The following is a 19,647-nucleotide window of genomic DNA, read 5'->3' as shown; positions in this document are numbered from 1 at the left end:
ACCAGCAAAGAAATTGAATCAAAAATTGAATTTCCCAACAAACAAGAGTCCAGGGCCTGATGGCTTCCCAGGGAGGAATCCTATCAAACATTTTTTTTTTTTTTTAAGATTTTATTTATTTATTTGACAGACAGAGGCACAGCGAGAGAGGGAACACAAGCAGGGGGAGCAGGAGAGGGAGAAGCAGGCTTCCCACCGAGCAGAGAGCCTGATGTGGGGCTCGATCCCAGGACCTGGGATCATGACCTGAGCCGAAGGCAATGCTTAACAACTGAGCCACCCAGACGCCCCTCTATCAAATATTTAAAGAAGAAATAATACCTATTCTTCTGAAACTGTTTCAAAAAATAGAACTGGAAGGAAAACTTCCAAACTCATTCTATGAAGCCAGCATTACCTTGATCCCAAAACCAAACAAAGACCCCACTATAAAAGGAGAATTACAGATCAATATCCCTGGTGAACATGGATGCGAAAATTCTCAACAAGATACTAGCTATTCTAATCCAACAGTACATTAAAAGAATTGTTCACCATGACCACGTGGGATTTATTCCTGGGCTGCAGGAGTGGCTCAGTATCCATAAATCAATCAATGTGATATACCACATTAATTCAAGAAAGGATGATAACCATATGATCCTTTCAACAGATACAGAAAAATCTTTTGACAAAATACAGCATATTTTCTTGATAAAAATCCTTAAGAAAGTAGGGATAAAAGGAATATACCTCCACATCATAAAGGCAATACATGAAAGACCCACAGCTTATATCATCATCAATGGGGAAAAACTGAGAGCTTTTCCCATAAGGTCAGGAACACGACAGGGATGTCCCCTCTCACCACTGTCATTCAACATAGTACTGGAAGTCCTAGCCTCAGGAGTCAGACAACAAAAAGAAATAGAAAGCATCCAAATCGGCAAGGAAGAAGTCAAACTTTCACTCTTTGCAGACAACATGATACCCTGTAGAAAACCTAAAAGACTCTGCCAAAAAATTGTTAGAACTTATACAGAAATTCAGCAAAGTCACAGGATATAAAATCAATGCACAGAAGTCTGTTGCATTTTTACACACCAATAATGAAGCAGCAGAAAGGGAAATCAAGGAATTGATCCCATTTGCAACTGCACCAAAAACCATAAGATACCTAAGAATAAACCTAACCAAAGAGGTAAAAGATCTGTACTCTGAAAACTATAGAACACTTATGAAAGAAATTGAAGAAGACGCAAAGAAATGGAAAAACATTCCTTGATCATGGATTGGAAGAACAAATACTGTTAAAATGTCTACACCTCCCAAAGCAATCTACACATTCAATGCAATCCCTGTGAAAATACCACCAGCATTTTCCACAGAGCTGGAACAAAAAATTCTAAAATTTGTATGAAACCAGAAAAGACCCCAAATAGCCAAAGTTGAAAAAAAACTAAAGCTGGAGGCATCACAATTCTGAACTTTAAGCTGTATTACAAAGCTGTAATTATCCAGACAATATGGTACTGGCACAAAAACACACATGATCAATGGAACAGAATAGAGAACTCAGAAATGGACCCTCAACTATCTGGTCAACTAATCTTCGACAAAGCAGGAAAGAATATCCAATGGAGAAAAGATAGTCTCTTCAATAAATGGTGTTGGTAAAATTGGACAGCCACATGCAGAAGAATGAAACTGGACCACTTTCTTACACCATACACAAAAATAAACTCCAAATGGATGAAAGACCTAAATGTAAGGCAGGAATCCATCAAAATCCTAGAGGAGAACACAGGCAGCAACCTCTTCGACCTTAGCCGCAGCAACTTCTTACTAGGCATGTCTCTAGGAGGCAAGGGAAACAAAAGCAAAAATAAACTATTGGGACTTCCTCAAGATAAAAAGGTTCTGCAAAGCAAAGGAAAAAATCAATAAAACGAAAAGGCAACCTATGGAATAGGAGAAGATATTTGCAAATGACATATTGGATAAAGGGCTAGGATCCAAAATCTATAAAGAACTTATCAAACTCAATACTCCAAAAAAATAAAAAATCCAGTTAAGAAATGGGCAGAAGACATGAACAGACATTTCTCCAAAGAAGAGATACAAATGGCTAGCAGACACATGAAAAGATGCACAACATCACTTGGCATCAGGGAAATACAAATCAAAACCACAATGAGATACCACCTCACACTAGTCAAAATGGCTAAAGTTAACAACTCAGGAAACAACAGATGTTGGCAAGGATGTGAAGAAAGGGGAACCCTCTTACACTGTTGGTGGGAAGGCAAACTGGTAGAGCCACTCTGGAAAACAGTATGGAGACTCCTCAAAAAGTTAAAAATAGAGCTACCCTACGACCCAGCAACTGCACTAGTAGGCATTTATCCAAAGGATACAAACATAGTGATTCGAAGGGGCACATGCAGCCCAATATTTATAACAGCATTATCAACAATAGCCAAAATATGGAACGAGCCCAGATGTCCATCGACTGATGAATGGATAAAGATGTGGTGTGGATATGTGTGTGTGTGTGTGTGTATATGTGTGTATATATATACATATGTATATATTATATACATATAATGTATGTAATGGCAAGATTTCATTCTTTTTGATGGCTGAGTAATATTCCACTATATGGTCATATTCCATTATATGTATAAATCTCACAGATTTTATATATATATACACATCACACATTATATGTATATATGTATATATACATGTATAGCATATATGTATATATAATATACATATACATATATATGTATATAAACACAATTATAATACATATGTATATAATGTATATATATTGTATACATTATTATATACGTTACATGTAATATAACATATACATATAATATGTGATGTGTATATATATATATATATAAAATCTGTGAGATTTATATATATAATGGAATATGACCATATATATATATAGTGGAATATTACTCAGCCATCAAAAAGAATGAAATCTTGCCATTTGCAATGACATGAATGGAGCTAGAGTGTATTATGCTAAGCAAAATAAGATAATCAGAGACAAATACCATATAATTTCACTCATACATGGAATTTAAGAAACAAAATCGATGAACATCATAGAGAAGGGAAGGAAAAATAAGATAAAAACAGAGAGGGAGGGAAACCGTAGAGACTCTTAACTATAGGAAACAAACTGAGGCTTGCTGGAGGGGAGGAAGGTGGGGGGATGGGTTAAATGGGTGGTGGCATTATGGAGGGCACTTGTAATTAGCACTGGGTGTTATATGCAAGTGATGAATCACTTAATTCTACCCATGAAACTAATAATACACTATAAGTTAACTTAAATTTAAATAAAATCTGGAAAAAAAACAAAAAAATAATATGGGAAAACAGATATCCTTTGCTATATATTTATAATGACATATGTTTAAATAAAATGTTTAAAATCTTTACAGAGTCCTAGGAAAGAGTTATAACTAAAGGCTATGTTATATCTTGATATTGCAAATAAGCTATCATGTAATTAAAATTTTCATTTAAGGTAAAATTTGAATATTGAATTACATTTTACTTTTACATATAAAATGATCACATCTGTCTTTGTAAAATGCTGTCTTAACTACATAAGTAATTTCTAACATGTAAATGCAATTATCACGATTATTTTATAAATAAATTATTGACTACTGAATTAACAAAGATATTATGTTCAGTGACTGATTTGCAGTTTCCAAAATAAAGAGAGGAGAAACAAAATGAACCCCATTTATTGCCTGGAGGAGTATTCCAGATCTGGACAGATCTGTTTACTCTTTGTCTATTATCAATATCCAATGTCTAATACCAAATCAAAATTCTTAGGCATGCCAAGAAATAGAAAATTGTAACACGTAATCAAAAGGAAATCAGGTCAATAGAAAGAGATACAAAATGAAGAGATGACAGACTTAGAAGAATTAAACATCTATTATCAATATGTTGGTTATGCTCAGCAATTTAAAGAAAAATGTGAATGCAACAAGGACAGAAATAAAAGATTAAAAAGGACTAAATCGAACTTTTAGAACTGAAAAATATCTGAAAGTTTGAATTTCACCAAGTGATATTAACAGTATATTTGATGTAAAAAAAGAAATAACTGAAATTTAAGATATAGCAATAGAAATAGTTCAAACTGAGGCAAAGAGAAAAAAACTAGGAAAATGATTAGCTCCTTGCTGAACTGTGAGATAATATCAAGTGGTCTAATGTATGAAATATTAGGAATGTCTGAATGCAGGAGGATGGGAGTAAAAAAAATTCCCAAAATGTTTCCAAATTTGATGAAAATGAATCCCACAAATCCAGAAATTTTAATGAACAACAAGCAAGATAAAGACCAAACCTTACCAAAGTACCTGATACTCAAACTGCTGAAAAACATCGAAAAGAGAAAGGAAACATCATGGGGGACTGGGGTACATCAGCATTAGAAACCAAGTAAACCAGAATAGAATGACATCTTTAAAGAAAAAAAAAGTCAACTTAAGTTTTATATGGAGCAAAAATATCCTTCAAAACTGAAAGCAAAAATGCAGAATATTTTCTTTAGCAGACTTGCAGGAGAAAGTTCTTTAGGTGGAAGAAAAATTTTTCAGATAAATTTTTGGATCTTCATGAAACAATGAAGAGCTCTGGAAATGATACATATATGTGTAAATATAAGAGAATTCTAATTTTTAACTTAAAAAATAATTGACTGTTTTAAGCAAAACTAATGTATTTTGGTATTAATAACATGCAGGGATAAAATGTATGACAACAATAACAAGGGGTGGGAGAGGGTTAATGGAAGTACAATTCATTGAAAGCTTATATTTTACACAAAGGAGTATATTGTTTGAAGGGAGACTCAGATGTTAAGGATACATACTGTAAATACTAGAGAAACTAACACACACAAAGAGATATAGCTATTTGTGGAGATAAAAATGGAATGCTAAAAATCCATCCAAAGAAGATAGAAAAAGAAGAAGAAAAAAGAAAAGATTTGAACAAAAAATAAATGGCAAGATGATCAATCCCAAACTGATCAATAGCTACATTAAATGCAAATGGTCTAAACACTCCAACTAAACGGAAGTAGCAAGAACTGTAAAGGATTTTAGATTTTACTTTTACAAGATAGCAGGTTAGACTACCATAGTTTCATAGAGGCTGGCAGAAAACAAAGCCCTTTGTTACTTCAAGTGCATGTTTACATTGGTTTCCCTTGACTCCCAAGCCCCATGGGGGGGCAGATATGCCCAGGTGGATGCTGTACACACAGTGGGTTTGTATCTAGCTAAGGAAGCCCCAATCTTCCATAAGAGGTTACTAGCAAACCTACCCAGCTTTTGCTCTGGAGGAGACATTATCTCCATTATGCTAGACAGTAAACAAACCTGCTCTAGAGGAGACTGTATCTTCCAAGTTTGCTTACTACACAAACATCCTTGAAAAGATAGTCTAGAACAAAAAATATTAAAACCTTTGCTTAGAAAACAGAAACATGAAAGACCCATAGAGAATTTTCCCCCAACAGGCAGAGACTATTAAACTGGATTTTTAAAAATGCAAAAAGAGCTATGAACTACTAGAAACACACTTTGTATATAAATATTAACAGGTTTAAAAATTAAATATATACAATGAAAACAAAAATCTTAAGAAAACTAAAATGGCTATATTAATAACATAAGGTGGTTGTCAAAACAAGTCATATTATTGGTGCTAAATATTTTATAATGATAAAAGGTTCACACAAAATAATAATCATAAACATATGCATCAAAATATGTTAACCAAAGAATTCAAAGAATAGACAAATCCACAATTATAACTGAAATATAAACATTCCTCTCAGAAATGGACGAGACAATCAGTAAAGAGATAGAAGACTTAAATGACATTACCAGCCAATTATCTTACTGATATTTAAAGAATACCCCAATATAAACAGAACACATATTCTTTAAAGTATACCATGAAACAATACAATAGACCATCTGCTGGGCCATAAAGTAACTCTAAGTGGATTCATAGGATTGAAGTGATAATATGTACTTTGGTCACACACACACACACACAGAAACAAAAAACAAAAACACAAAAAAACCTTTTAGAACTAATTAAAGAACATAAACATTCCATAAAGTGGACAAAAGATTTCAACTATTTCTAAAAAGATATACAAATAGCCAAGATGTACATGAAAATGTGGGAAATTAATTAATGAAAATACCACTATACACCTATTTGAATTAGTAAAACTTAAAAAGCTGACCATACCAACTTTGGTTAGGATAAGAAACAACTGGTACTCTCTTACTTACATCATTGCTATGGAAATGGTATAAGCACTGTAACTTACAAAAAAAAAAAAAAATCCCTGACAGTTTTCCATATATGTGAAATATATATATGACTCAGTTATTCCACTCAGGTGTTCACTGGAGAGAAATAAACATGTTCACACAAAGAATTGTACATGAATATATAGAGCTTTGTTCACAACAGCCTGAAAGTGCAAACAGCCCATTAAGTCCATGGATAGGAAAACTGATTTTTAAAATGTATATCAGGGTGCCTGGGTGGCTCAGTTGGTTCAGCATTGGCTCTTGGTCTCGGCTTGGGTCATGATTCTGGGGTTGTGGGATCCAGCCCTGCATTGGGCTCCATGTTCAGCATGGAGTCTGCTTGGGATTCTCTCTCTTCCTCTCCCTCTGCTCCCCCCACCAAAGTAAATGAAAAAATCTTTAAAAAAACTAAAAATAAAATGTATAGTTACTTATATGATGAGCACTGAGTATTGTATAGAATTGTTGAATCATTATATTGTACACTATAGAAACTAATACTGTATATTAACTACACTGGATTTAAAATAAAATAAAATAAGGTGTATCTACAACAATGGAATATTATTGAAGGAACTTACACACAATAACACTAATGAACTTTAAAAACTTTATCTTAATGGAAAGATAAAGCACATATGATATTCCATTTATCTGGAACTCTAGAAAATAATCAACCTATAGGGATAGAAAGCAATCAGTGTTTATGGGAAATGGGAATAAATGGGAAATAAATAGATGGGAAAATATCTCATGTTCATAGATCAGAATTAATATTGTTAAAATGTCCACACTACCAAAAGCAATCTACAGATACAATGCAATCCCTATCAAAATTCCAATGTCATTTTTCACAGAAACAGAAAAACATCTTAAAATTTGTATGGAACCACAAAAACCCTGAATTGCCAAAGCAATCTTAAGAACAAGGATAGAATCATCACATTTCCTGATTTCAATCTATATTACAAAGCTATTGTAATCAAAGCAGTACAGTTTGGCATAAAAACAGACATAAAGATCAATGGAGCAGAACAGAAAGCCCAGAAATAAATCCACATCCACATCCAAATAAATCCTTTGTCAGGTCACAAAGGATGCTAGAATACACAATGGGGAAAGGTTAGTCTCTTCAGTAAATGGCGTTTGGAAAACTGCACAGCCACATGCAAAAGAACAAAAATGGACTTCTTTACACCGTACACAAAAATCAAGTCAAATGGATTAAAAACTTGAACATAAGGCCAGAAACCATAAAACTAGAAGAAGACATAAGCAGTAAGCTCCTTGACACTGGTCTTAGAGATATTTCGGATGTGACACCAACAGCAAAGGCAACAAAAGCAAAAACAAGTGGGACTACATCAAACTAAAAAACCTTCTGCACAGCAAAGAAAACTACAAACAAAACAAAAAGGCAATGTATGGAATGGGAGAAAATATTTGCAAATCACACATCCGACAATGGGTTAATACCTAAAATAACACAAGTAAATCCTACAACTCAAGAGCAAAAAAACAAATGACCCAATTAAAAAAATGGGCCAAGAACCTAAATGGACATTTTTAGTATATGTGCTGCCGAAGCGAGCACCTAAATGGACATTTTTTCAACAACATACTAATAGCCAACAGGTCCCTGAAATGGTGCTCAACATCAATTATCAGGGAAATGCAAATCAAAACCACAATGAGGTATCAAGTCACACCTGCCATGATGTCTATTTCCAAAAAGACAAAAGAGAGAATTGCTGGCAAGGATGTGGAGAAAAGGGAACCCTGTGCGCTGTTGCTGGGATTGTCAACTGGTACAGCCACCATGGAAAATATTATGGAGATCCTTAGAAATTAAAATTAAAACTACCGTATATATGATCCAGGAATCCCATTTTTGGGTATATGGACAAAAGGAAGCCAGAGCATTATCATGAAGAGGTATCTGTAACCTCATGTTCATTGTAGTACTGCAATAGCAACGTATGGAAACAACTTAATCTGTCCATTGACAAATGAATAAAGAAAATGTGGTATCTATTTCTCTCTCCCCTTCTCTCTGCCCAAATACAGCAGGCTTTTCCGCACACGGAGGCCTTGTACGCCCGCCTGGCAGTGGCCAGGCGGGGCAGGGCAGGGCTGGGCTGGGCTGGGCACGATGGGGAATCGCCTCTTGAGGGCGGTGGCGAAAGGCAAGGGCGGGGCGGAGTGACGAGTTGGGGGGCGGAGCCGCGGGAAAGGGGTGGAACAGGGCGGGGCCGGGGGTGGGGCGTTGCCGCAGAGGGGCGGGGCGGAGCCGAGGCGCCGGTCCCGGGTGGGGGCGGGGCGAGCGGGCGAACCTGGGAAGCCTGTCTGACCGCGCAGTTCGCACTGCCGGGTCTGCGGCGGGCCCCAAAAGGGACCCCCAGCCGCTCTCCTGATGGGGCTCTGTTTTCCCTGTCCTGGGGAGACCGCGCCTCCCTCGCCGGACCTGGTGAGTAAGGCCGCGTCCCCACGTCCCCCGGTTCCCGAGTCGGCGGACCCGCGCCGCGCGCACCTGTTCTCCGGAGGGGCGCTCCGGGAGGCCCCGAGCTGTGGGCACCGGGCCGGGCCGTTGGAAGCGGGGGCGCGGGCTGGAGAGCTTGCCGGTGGGTGTCTCGTGGCGAAGACGTGTGGAAGCGCTCCGAGGAACCTTGGGTCAGGCGTTGGGACCTGAGCCGCCGACGCCTCCGTGTCGCTCTCTCCACTTCCGTTACAAAAAATCGTCCAAAGGCGGCTCCAGGGCGTTTACCTTTCGCAGACTTGGGCGAAATTGGGAGTTCGTAGGACGCAGGCGTACGCGGACGGTGCGGTGTATGGGCCATTCTTGGCGATGCGGTGGATGGAGTCAGGGTGCGAAAAGAATTCCTCTCTTCGTCAGCTGGAGTGTTTAATCTTCTAGGAGATGTGCGTTTTCCTGTGTCTGTACCAACTGTGTAAAGAAGGTGCTCCATAAAGTCTCTTACACTCCTGTGCTTTATTGGATATTGTAGTAATCAGTGATTTCCCATTACTATTTCTCTCTTTCGAGTTCTTCCTTCTTTTAAAACAATACGGATTTTACTTTGTAAAGGGCGTACAATTTGTAACGTTGCCACATACAGCAAATAAAAATACAGGGTGCCCAGTATTTTTAACTTATTTAAATTAGAATTTTTCGATAAATTTTAGATAAAAAAGAATACATTTTAAAAATAGATGTGCCTCATGCAATATTTGGGACGTATTTATACTAGAAATTATTCATTGTGTAGCTGGAATTCCTATTTAGGTGGTTTGTGGTACAATTCATTTATACTTTTGTACCTTTCTATTTACAACAGTATCTTTACATTAATAGTCCTTAGAGGTTGTTGCTAACAGAAAAGCTAAATTCCTCTGTTCTCCTATCTAAAAATTCGTTGAAGGAAATGAGTTGTTTCGGGAAGTACATTAACTCTTTAGCCATTTGATTATGGGTACTAAAAATGACCTGGAAGTCGATATGGGAAAGTTCACCTTGTCTTTCTTGCTACGGTTGCTTTTAAATGTTAATTTTGTTTATATGACTGTTGAGAAAATACCAATATGCCAGCATTTTTTAAGCCCTCCCCCTCTTCCCCACAGATAAACACATGGTGCACTACTTGAATGTCACTTTATCTTTGGAGTTTATTGGGGGCCACCCTAACTAAACCACCCACTCATCATTCCATTTCTTATCCACCATACTCTTCTTTATATTTTCTCAAAACACTTACTACTATTTAACAGACATGTATTTACTTGATTATATTTACCTGTGTCCCCTCATTGGAATGTAAGTTCCATCTGTGTGGAAGTGTTTGTGTTTTTTCACTGCTGCATCCTCAGTACCTAGAAAAGTTCCTGAGGCATGATGGTTGCTCAGTAACTATTTGTCCATTGAATGAATGAATGTATGTATTGTGGTATGAAAAACAAAGGAACTATTAACACAGCTGCCAAGAGAATTCTATTTACTGTCTTATATATTTAAAGAATTTATAATTTATAATTATTACTAATAGTACGTGATATAAAAAGTAATATCCACTGTTTCCCAACATGGAGCAGTACCTCTTACTAATTTCCTTCAGGGCTTCCTGTCCTACAAAATGAGATTAGCTCACTTCATTCATGAACATTTCCTGAAAATACCAGCCTACTTCAAACCACGTATTTCCTTCCTTGTCTTATTAAATGTCATTTGTTTTATTATTGCCCTGACTAGCTTGTAAGCCCCTCTTTTTTTAAAAAAAAAAAAGCAAATGAATTATTTTATAGGCCAACCTGAATATATATATGCATATATAATATAATGTATATGTGTCTTATCATGTACTTATTTGAAGATATGTTGATTGGAAGAATGAAATTCAGGAAGTTGGGTATTTCATAAACATTGTAAATAGTGGCAGTCTTGGACATTTTGAACAAGTACTAAATATTTTTGTAAATTGGTTATATTATCTCTAAGATATAAATTATCCATGATAATGTTTCATTTTATTTTAAAACATATTTTTTTACACATTTTCTTTAGGAAGAGAAAAGAGCAAAGCTTGCAGAGGCTGCAGAGAGAAGACAGAAGGAGGTAAGAGTAGAAATAAAATTCTGCCCATGTAGATAATTGTATACTTTATTCTACTTATTATTAGTATCTCTAATGAAAATGGTGTCTGATAACCTATAAATTTACATGTAATCGTTTTTCAAAATGATTTCTGTATTTCTGTAGGTTACATTAATGCATTTATATCATTTAATGCATGAAAATTACAGATGTCTTCTGTAATGTGAGATGCCCCTTTAATACCCTTCTTCCTTGGGATAACATGACGATGCCTTATAAAACACTGACAGATGTGAAATTTAAGGAAAAAATACCCAATGAAAAAATGATAATATGTTTTATATAAAGCCATTGTAGAAATAGTCTAGTTCTTTATAACCAAAGATAAAACCCCTCACCTCCAAAGAAAAACCTAAAAAGCAACAGACGCCTTTTGGATACCGAATACTGATTTTTGTTGTTTTTCTGTACCACTTAATAAATTTTCTAAAGGCTGCATCTCGGGGCATTCTGGATGTTCGGTCTGTGGAAGAAAAAAGAAAGAAAAAGGAAAAACTAGAAAAACAAATGGCTGAATCTGGGCCCCCACCAAAAGGTGGACTTAGGGTAAGTATTAAAATTTACTTAAGGTTTAATTTACCTGGAGTTTTTAAAAACTTCAGTAGCAGTCTATTCAATAATTTCCTCTTGCAATGGATTATCAGGAAATTTTGAATTAATTTAAAAACATGAATAATAGATATTGGAAGAAGTGCCAATTTATTTGGACATTCCAACATTCATTGTAATAGATTTGCCTTCTTTTTCCCAAAAGGAAAAAAGATTGTTTTTCCTGATTATCTTAACGCTATGTCTTAGTACTTTATATAATTAATATTAATATATAGGAAACTTAATATGAGGAATATAAAGAAGAACATAAAAATCACCCCAAGTCATTTTGACAGGCATCATTTTTAATATCCATTATACATTAATCTTATTAAATTGGATTACACTATGGATTCTTTTTTTTTAATATAACCTACATTTTTTCACTCAGTGATTTGAAGTTTTTGAGCTTTCCATTGTCACTCGTTATCATAGTTAAGTAAATGTCAATTTGGATAATAGGGTGTATGGGAGGGTAAGTGTGATACATGTACCTCCCACCTCCCAATGTAGCAATTGCAGTTCTTGACACTGGAAATATAATGATAGACAAGTTAAACAGGTCCCTGAACGTGGGGAGCTTTACAGGCTGCAGGACTATAAAGGTTCTATTTTACTTGTTAAAACTCAATAAAATAATTGTCCAGATATTAAGATTTTATTCTTTGGTCCATTTTTTTTTTTTTTTTTTTAAAGATTTTATTTATTTATTTGAGAGAGAGAGAATGAGAGAGAGCACATGAGAGGGGTTAGGGTCAGAGGGAGAAGCAGACTCTCTGCCGAGCAGGGAGCCCGATGCGGGACTCGATCCAGGGACTCCAGGATCATGACCTGAGCCGAAGGCAGTCGCTTAACGAACTGAGCCACCCAGGCGCCCTCTTTGGTCCATTTTTAAAGGAAATAAATTTCTTAAGTATATTTGTGAAAAGACAATGTCCTAATTTCAGTTGTTTATATTTAACTTGTCAATGATTTATTAGCACTTATTTAGCTGATTTACTGTCTTCTCAATTGTTTGTTTTTTTAATTTTTAATTTTAAGTCTAGTTAATACACAATGTTACCTTAGTTTCAGGTGTACCACATAGTGATGCAGCTTCTCAATACATTTTGCTATGCTCACTTCAAGTGTAGCTACCCTCTGTCACCATACAACACTATCACAATACCACTGACTTTTTTTTTTTTTTTTTTGCTTCTAAAACTATATATAAAAAAACATACATGTATATATCCTCCTAACCTGTGGGGCAGGCCATTTAGGAGCCTCCTGATCAGAGGTGATTCTGGCTCAGGAATATCACATAGGAATAAGATTTATCTGTGTGTATTTCACCATTGTATATTCATCTAATTTTGTTTAATAAAGGAAATTAAAAGAAAACAAATTTTTTATCATTAATTTTTAACAATGTGTAGAATAATTGGTTTGAATGTTAAGGTAAATAACTGTGACCTTTGTGCTTATATTTTTTTTATATGCCTCCACAATAGAATAGAATAAATCTGTAAAGTAAAACGGTTGATACAAAGCCAAATATTTATCAGAAATATAGATGTTTAGGGGCGCCTGGGTGGCTCAGTCGTTAAGCGTCTGCCTTCGGCTCAGGTCATGATCCCGGGGTCCTGGGATCGAGCCCCGCATCGGGCTCCCTGTTCCGCGGGAAGCCTGCTTCTCCCTCTCCCACTCCCCCTGCTTGTATTCCCTCTCTCGCTGTGTCTCTCTCTGTCAAATAAATAAATAAAATCTTTAAAAAATAAAAAAATAAAAATAAAAAAAAAAAAAAAAAAAAGAAATATAGATGTTTAATTATTCCACTAAGATATAGGTCTGTGCCACCAGGTTTACTTCATAGAAGGTTCTCAAAAACAAACAAAAAATTATGAAAATTAAATTGTAGAACTGGAAATGATGCTGAGTTTCAGTGTTTCATAATAGAAGAAATGGAGGGACTGTGCGACAATCAAAATCACATATAATGTTGTAAGAAAAAGATACTTTATATGTAGCCAGAATTAAGAAGGTACTTATTTGACATATTCTAAGGTAACAAATTTCACATTAGCTTTTAAACTCTAGGAAAGAAAGCAGCTTTCTTAATTAAACCTGAAACATAGCCTGAAGCCTATAGATTAGAAATAAATTAGGCCATGTGCTGCTTCTGATCCCTTCAGAAGTGCTCAGAATAAAATCATCCCAATTTTAAATTTAGTACCTATTTTCTTTGTGTACTGTTCTTACAAGAAAGCTCTCTGGTTCCACTAATAAAAATCACCCTCAAGGCCATCAAAGTTGGGACAGTGGCTCATTCTTATAAACCACAACTGTTACACACTGTGTCATTTTCCCTTGGAATATGCCTAATCACTTCTACCATTAATACACTAGCTTTAAGGGACATCCTCCTTTCTCCTTGACCCATCTGCATAGATCATCAAAAGCATACAGTGAAGTTCAAAATCAATTTTTAGAGGCTCAGAGCTAACAGAAGGGGGAACATAAGACAGAGTGTGACTTTAATTTTCAAACCCCTTGGCCTAGGGTCCTTTAAAGACTGCTGCCAGGCCTGTTCTACAGGCTGGCCTGGAGGGTCCTGTTATGTAGCTAGATTCTTCCCAACTGGACTCCATAGACTGAGGAAAACATGTCCTTTCTCTGTCTTCATGAACTCCACATACTCATCTCCTGACTAGCTCTGCCTAGGATAATTGGCATTGGCAATGCTCACTATCTTCTGGAAAGGCAGCCTTATTTTTTATCTTTTTAATTTCTTTTTATTGATACACAATGTTACATTAGTTTCAGGTATACAACATAGTGATCCACAAGTCTATACACTATGCTGTGCTCACCACAAGTGTAGCTACCATCTGTCACCATACAGCCCTGTTACAGTACCATCGACTGTATTCTCCAAGCTCTACCTTTTTTCCCCGTGACTTATCATTCCGTAATTGGAAGCCTGTATCTCCCACTACCCTTCACCCATTTTGCCCATCCTCCCACCCCCTCCCCACCAACAACCATCAGTTTGTCTCTGTATTTATGACTCTGTTTCTGCTTTTTAATTTTTTTTTGTTTTGTCTTTCTCTGTCTGACTTATTTCACTTAGCGTAATACTCTCTAGTTCCATCCATGTTGTTGCAAATGGCAAGATCTCATCCTTTTTTTTAATGGCTGAGTAATAGTCCGTATTGTGTGTGGGGGAAGGGCACACACAGCACATTTTATCCATTCATCTAGCGATGGACACTTAGATTGCTTTCATATCTTGGTTATTGTAAAGAGTGTTGCAGTAAACATACAGGTGCATAGATCTCTTCAAATTAGTGTTTTCATTTTCTTTGGGTAAATACCCAGTAGTGGAATTACTGGATCATATGGTATTTCATTTTTAATTTTTTGAGGGATCCCCCCCATACTGTCTTCCACCGTGGCAAGGCTTATTTTAAGAGGTGAGTGTGATGCTGGCATCCAGGTGCTAATATCAGTACAGGATATAACAGGAGTAGTGGCAGACCTCTCGGGCAGTGGCTCTCAACCCTGGCTGCATGGTAGGATCTCAGGAGGAACTTTCTAAAAAGGTTGGCTCTTGGGTCCCACCTCATACCAATCAATCTCTGAGAGTGGAGTTTAGTCATCAAGACTCTTTTGAGCTCCTCAAGGTAGCCTAAGCCAAACCAGATTGAGAATCACTACTCTAGTGTTTTTGACACTAGTCTTCAGAGATATATTGTGGGAAATAAGAGTCCTATGTTTAAAAAAAATATATTTTAAAATCCTGGATCCTATCTTGTATCCTGAATCCTTTTCTTAGAGATTAAAAAAGGCACAGTGTTCAAGTCTCTAAGAGGTCCTAAAATAAACAAAAGCAACTTTACTTGGATTAACCCTGAATTTTCAAAACTTAAATACAGATTTTAAAAAAATATGTAACACCCAATAAAATTCCTTGGATGTACATGAAAACCACTGCTCAAGAGACTGGTAAATACCTGGTACCATCCCAGGGGCTCTTTTCAGAATTTACTACTGCAGATTTAATAGAGTTGATTGAATAGAACAACAAAGTTTCTCAAGTCAAGCAAGGAAAAGACTTTGCCAAACCATTGCTTAATTTCTGCCAGTTCTTGCCTCCTTGCCTCAAACAAGAATTCCTCTATTTTTATTTTATAGGTTTCATTGTTTTTATTTTGTGGTGTTTTGTTTTATTTTTCCTGAACTGATTATTGGATATTTGGGATTTAGCCACCCATTAATCTGCCCAGATATTTTGTTTTACTTCTTTATGTTTTTAAACAATCATATGTCTTATTTCAGAAGTTTGACCATAATGTAAAATTATACTTCTCACTGCCACGCACAGAAATCATTTTGCATTTGTATAGCCCACATTCCTATTTTTGTTCACGAGGATATTTTCACATAACTTTAAAAAAATTTACGTTTTCCCCATATATTTTTATCTTTTCTAGTGGACAGTTTCATAAGCATAACATGAGTGGAAAAGTCTACTGCCAATAACTAATATCTGCAATCAAGTGGACGTCCTCAGCTCACTTTCTTCTCTGAATAAATGAAGATTCAGACTTTGCAATTTTAGTGCCATTAAATGCAGTCAGTGCTTTTTCAATATTGATATACTGAAAATGCTTTTGATTTTCAAACTTAGAAAATGCCAGACCTTTCATTAAATACTTATTTTCTTATATTTGCTCTTCTGCAGGCAGTAGGCAATTCGCCATTTTTTAGTAGTTAAAACATGGATCTAAATAGTGAATAAATATATATCGCATGTAAAAAGTCTGCATACATCTCAGACATTAAAATTTGCCATTGTATTTTCTCTCCTTTATAAAATGACCTTGCAGTCTACAGTTTTCTGCTTAGCCTTGTATCTCTTTATTTCATTATCTGTGAAGGCTTTCGCTTAAACTTATGGACTTTGTGCCTTTAAACTGGTCATCAGGGAAAATTTTGAAAAATCATTTGAAGGGCTTATGTGAAGGAACAATGTAAATTTTTATAACTTGCTAAGTAATGAAAATTTGTAGAAAATTAGAATTTCTCCTAATTTATTTTCTATTTATATGGCTTATAAAATTAACATTTGGTGTTTTACATTGCAATAAAAGTGTTTTTTTGCTTGCTGAATTTAAAATTAAATATTAGTAGTACCATCAGAGGGCAGTGATGTACTATTACACAATATCAGATTCAGCTCTAAAGATCTTTGTAGAAAGAGAATGAATTAAACTAAGAATCTGGATGGGCTATACTGAGTAGTAATATATTTGTCCAAATTTCACAGGTGTTTTTATTCTTTTATATTTATTAAAGAATGATCATAAGATTTGTACAGATGTGAAATTGCCAATGCAAATGTGAATGTATTGAAATAGAAACATGTAGGTACTGTATTTTAAAAGGTCTACTTTAAACATAAAAATACTATGAGGTAATTCTATGGGATTCAGAGTCATAAATTTTTCAGATTTGTGTTTATTAGTAACATGAGTTTATAGCATTTTTGTTTTTTGAGTGTTTCTAGTATATAATATGCTAAAATAGAAGAATTGCTGTATCTTTTAATTTGGTTGCTCTTTTGGATGACAGGGCCACAATCTGAGTCCTAAATTAGAATTCATACATAGTAAGTGCCAATAGGGATTATAAATTAAATAGACCAGCTCACTTGATTTACAAAAAGAAAATCAAGCCATTATTGTGCTCATCCTTCCCACAAGACTTACGTCATATAGCAGTATATTGTATATGTTAATTTTAAAGAGTTTGAACTATAATATAAGTCTTGACTCTTGATTGCAAAAATTACTTTTTTCTATTGTGGTATAAAATAGTTTATGAATATCCAGTCAAGACATACATTTATACAGGCTCAGTTTTCTTCATCCTTTAGAAGATTAGTGGTATTTTTGTTCACAAAGGATAGTGAAATCATTAAATTGTATTATAGAAATAAAATTCTTGACTTTATGAACATGATTAATTTTTCCAAGGCAGAAAGGAAGAAAGATCCTCAATAGCTGAATAGATCTAGAACCAGAGCATATTATCCTTGAACTGTGCAAATCCTTTCTTCTGCTTTAATATAGAAAGAACAATTTTATCTGTACTACGTCTTAAGAATTACAGCTGGTTGGTGTAAACAAAGGTTTATATCCAGGGGATAATGCCCTATTTCTAATGGAGTTTATATCCAAATACCATGCTTATTTACTATTGAACCATGAATGATTTGTTGGTGTATTGCCTTCTGGGAACAATGGGATATGCTGCTCCAGCCAGTCATGCATGGCCTGCCTCCATGGGTATAATCAGCTTTCCCCAAAACCACATGGGATGCATGGGCTAAGTGATAATACTAAAATGTTAAGAATAGTTTTAGGAAGGGGAAGGGAAAAGAGGAGATGAGATGCTTGGTAAGAAACTAGTAAGTGACTACTTAAAAAAAAATTGTACATATACATCCAAGCATCTCCCTCATCAAGTTATGAATCAGTTCCTGATGGAAACCTTAACTTGGAACCAATTTCCCATAAATCATAATTTAAATAGGAAGACATGGTGTAATGCTTAATATGTCACCCAAACCCTCCAACAAATTACTAAAATATAACTGAAACAGTAAAATACATATTTGTTAACTATCATGTTAAGATGTAAAATGCTAAAACTACTGCTTCTTAATTCTACTCATCAAACTAATATGACTGGTAAAAAGCTGTATATTAGCACACAGCCCCTTTGTTGACATGCTGCATGTTTTTTTTTAAACATCTATATGTGCTGCTATGGTTCCACCGATTGTATTTGGAATGTAATTAATAGTTTTCACACACATGGTTTGTTATAAATCTGTATTGCCTTATGCGGACACAAATATACATTTTTCCTATATAAAAATTGACTTCGGCTGTCTCTTTAACAAAATTTTATCTTCACTATGTATTAAATAATTAGAACTTGGGTGAATGGTTAAGGAAACCATGACACTTTCATCTCTTTGGGATGAATGAGAACAACAGAGCTAAAGGCTGTTGGTATGATCATAAAATCCCTGAATTTATAGCAAGGCATGCTTCTTTTTCTATACTCAAAAGGAGGAATGATATTGTTAGTGTCCTGTTTTCTAGAGAGAGAGCAAAATAATAGAAAGGTTCTAGCCATCATCCTTGATACCCCAGGAGAATTGACGTCAGCTTTGAATTTTCCTTTTCTCCAACAGTTCAACTTGTTTATCTTCACTAAGAATTATCCTGTGCCCGTTGAAGAAAAAGTAACTTGTCAGTTTTAGTTTCAAATAATATCTGCATAAATAGGTCAGTAAGAGACAGGTAGGTAGACAGGCATCCCTATCTGTGTTGACATTTAAGGTGTGCGGTGTTTTTTTTAACATTTTCAAACAAGCATCTCAAATTCCCATGACCACAGGTGCTTTAAGTTGATTCAAATGTGGCTCCATAGCCATTTTCTTTGACATTCTCAAAAGCCACTAAGAAGGCATTTGTGTATTTCACAGACTTTGAACGAGTTTTGGGTTGATTCAGAGAAATTTGTTTCAACAACTCAAACAGTTTAACTTTCTCATATGACATAACTTTTTATTATCCTGTTCTCCTTATTCTAGATACGTTTCATCTTGCAAATATTGCCTCTAAATATGATTATTATTGTCTGAGAACTGAATATTCATAAATTACTTGACCTGGATATGACACTTTATTATATCCCTGATTGTATTGCCTATTTTTATAGCACCATACTTGACTTAAGTTTCAAATTAATGTCCTCTAGTCACAGGTTTGAGCCCACTTTTGCACTTTCAACATTTTCAAACATACCTCAAATGGAACAGATTAATTTTGCACACAGACTGACTCTTTCTAGGCTATTTTTCTGAAATCTGTTTTGTCACATAAATCAGAAGTCCAGTTATCCTAACTCCTTACTCTACCTAATTCCTAAGGTGCTCTTTTCTCATTCTACATTTCTCAGATAGCTAGGTTATAAGTAACAGAC

The 19,647-nt window shown here is 35.4% G+C and overlaps 1 protein-coding gene and 1 long non-coding RNA gene across 2 annotated transcripts in view; one reads left to right on the top strand and one right to left on the bottom strand.

The window, feature by feature from the left end:
- LOC116638129 overlaps positions 1-9,468 on the bottom strand; it is a 306,058-nt gene extending 296,590 nt beyond the window's left edge. Inside the window, exon 1 of the long non-coding RNA XR_004300631.1 lies at positions 8,899-9,468. This is a non-coding gene — a long non-coding RNA (uncharacterized LOC116638129). The remainder of the gene's footprint in view (positions 1-8,898) is intronic.
- On the top strand, positions 8,659-18,558 carry SVIP (small VCP interacting protein). Its single transcript, XM_032413841.1, has 4 exons — positions 8,659-8,835; positions 10,924-10,974; positions 11,446-11,559; positions 16,080-18,558. The coding sequence occupies exons 1-4, from the start codon at positions 8,782-8,784 to the stop codon at positions 16,092-16,094; spliced, it is 234 nt and encodes a 77-aa protein (XP_032269732.1). The 5' UTR covers positions 8,659-8,781; the 3' UTR covers positions 16,095-18,558.
- The last annotated feature ends 1,089 nt before the right edge of the window (positions 18,559-19,647 follow it).

Source organism: Phoca vitulina, unplaced genomic scaffold, assembly GCF_004348235.1.
Source record: "Phoca vitulina isolate PV1807 unplaced genomic scaffold, GSC_HSeal_1.0 scaffold16, whole genome shotgun sequence".
Classification (NCBI taxonomy): domain Eukaryota; kingdom Metazoa; phylum Chordata; class Mammalia; order Carnivora; family Phocidae; genus Phoca; species Phoca vitulina.
This window is presented reverse-complemented; position numbering and strand designations above follow the sequence as displayed.

Excerpts from the sequence above, each read along its gene's own strand:
- SVIP (XM_032413841.1), top strand. The coding sequence starts at position 8,782 with ATGGGGCTCTGTTTTCCCTGTCCTGGGGAGACCGCGCCTCCCTCGCCG. Across the intron at positions 8,836-10,923 it reads CGCCTCCCTCGCCGGACCTG|GAAGAGAAAAGAGCAAAGCT; the intron begins GTGAGTAAGGCC and ends CATTTTCTTTAG. Across the intron at positions 10,975-11,445 it reads CAGAGAGAAGACAGAAGGAG|GCTGCATCTCGGGGCATTCT; the intron begins GTAAGAGTAGAA and ends AATTTTCTAAAG.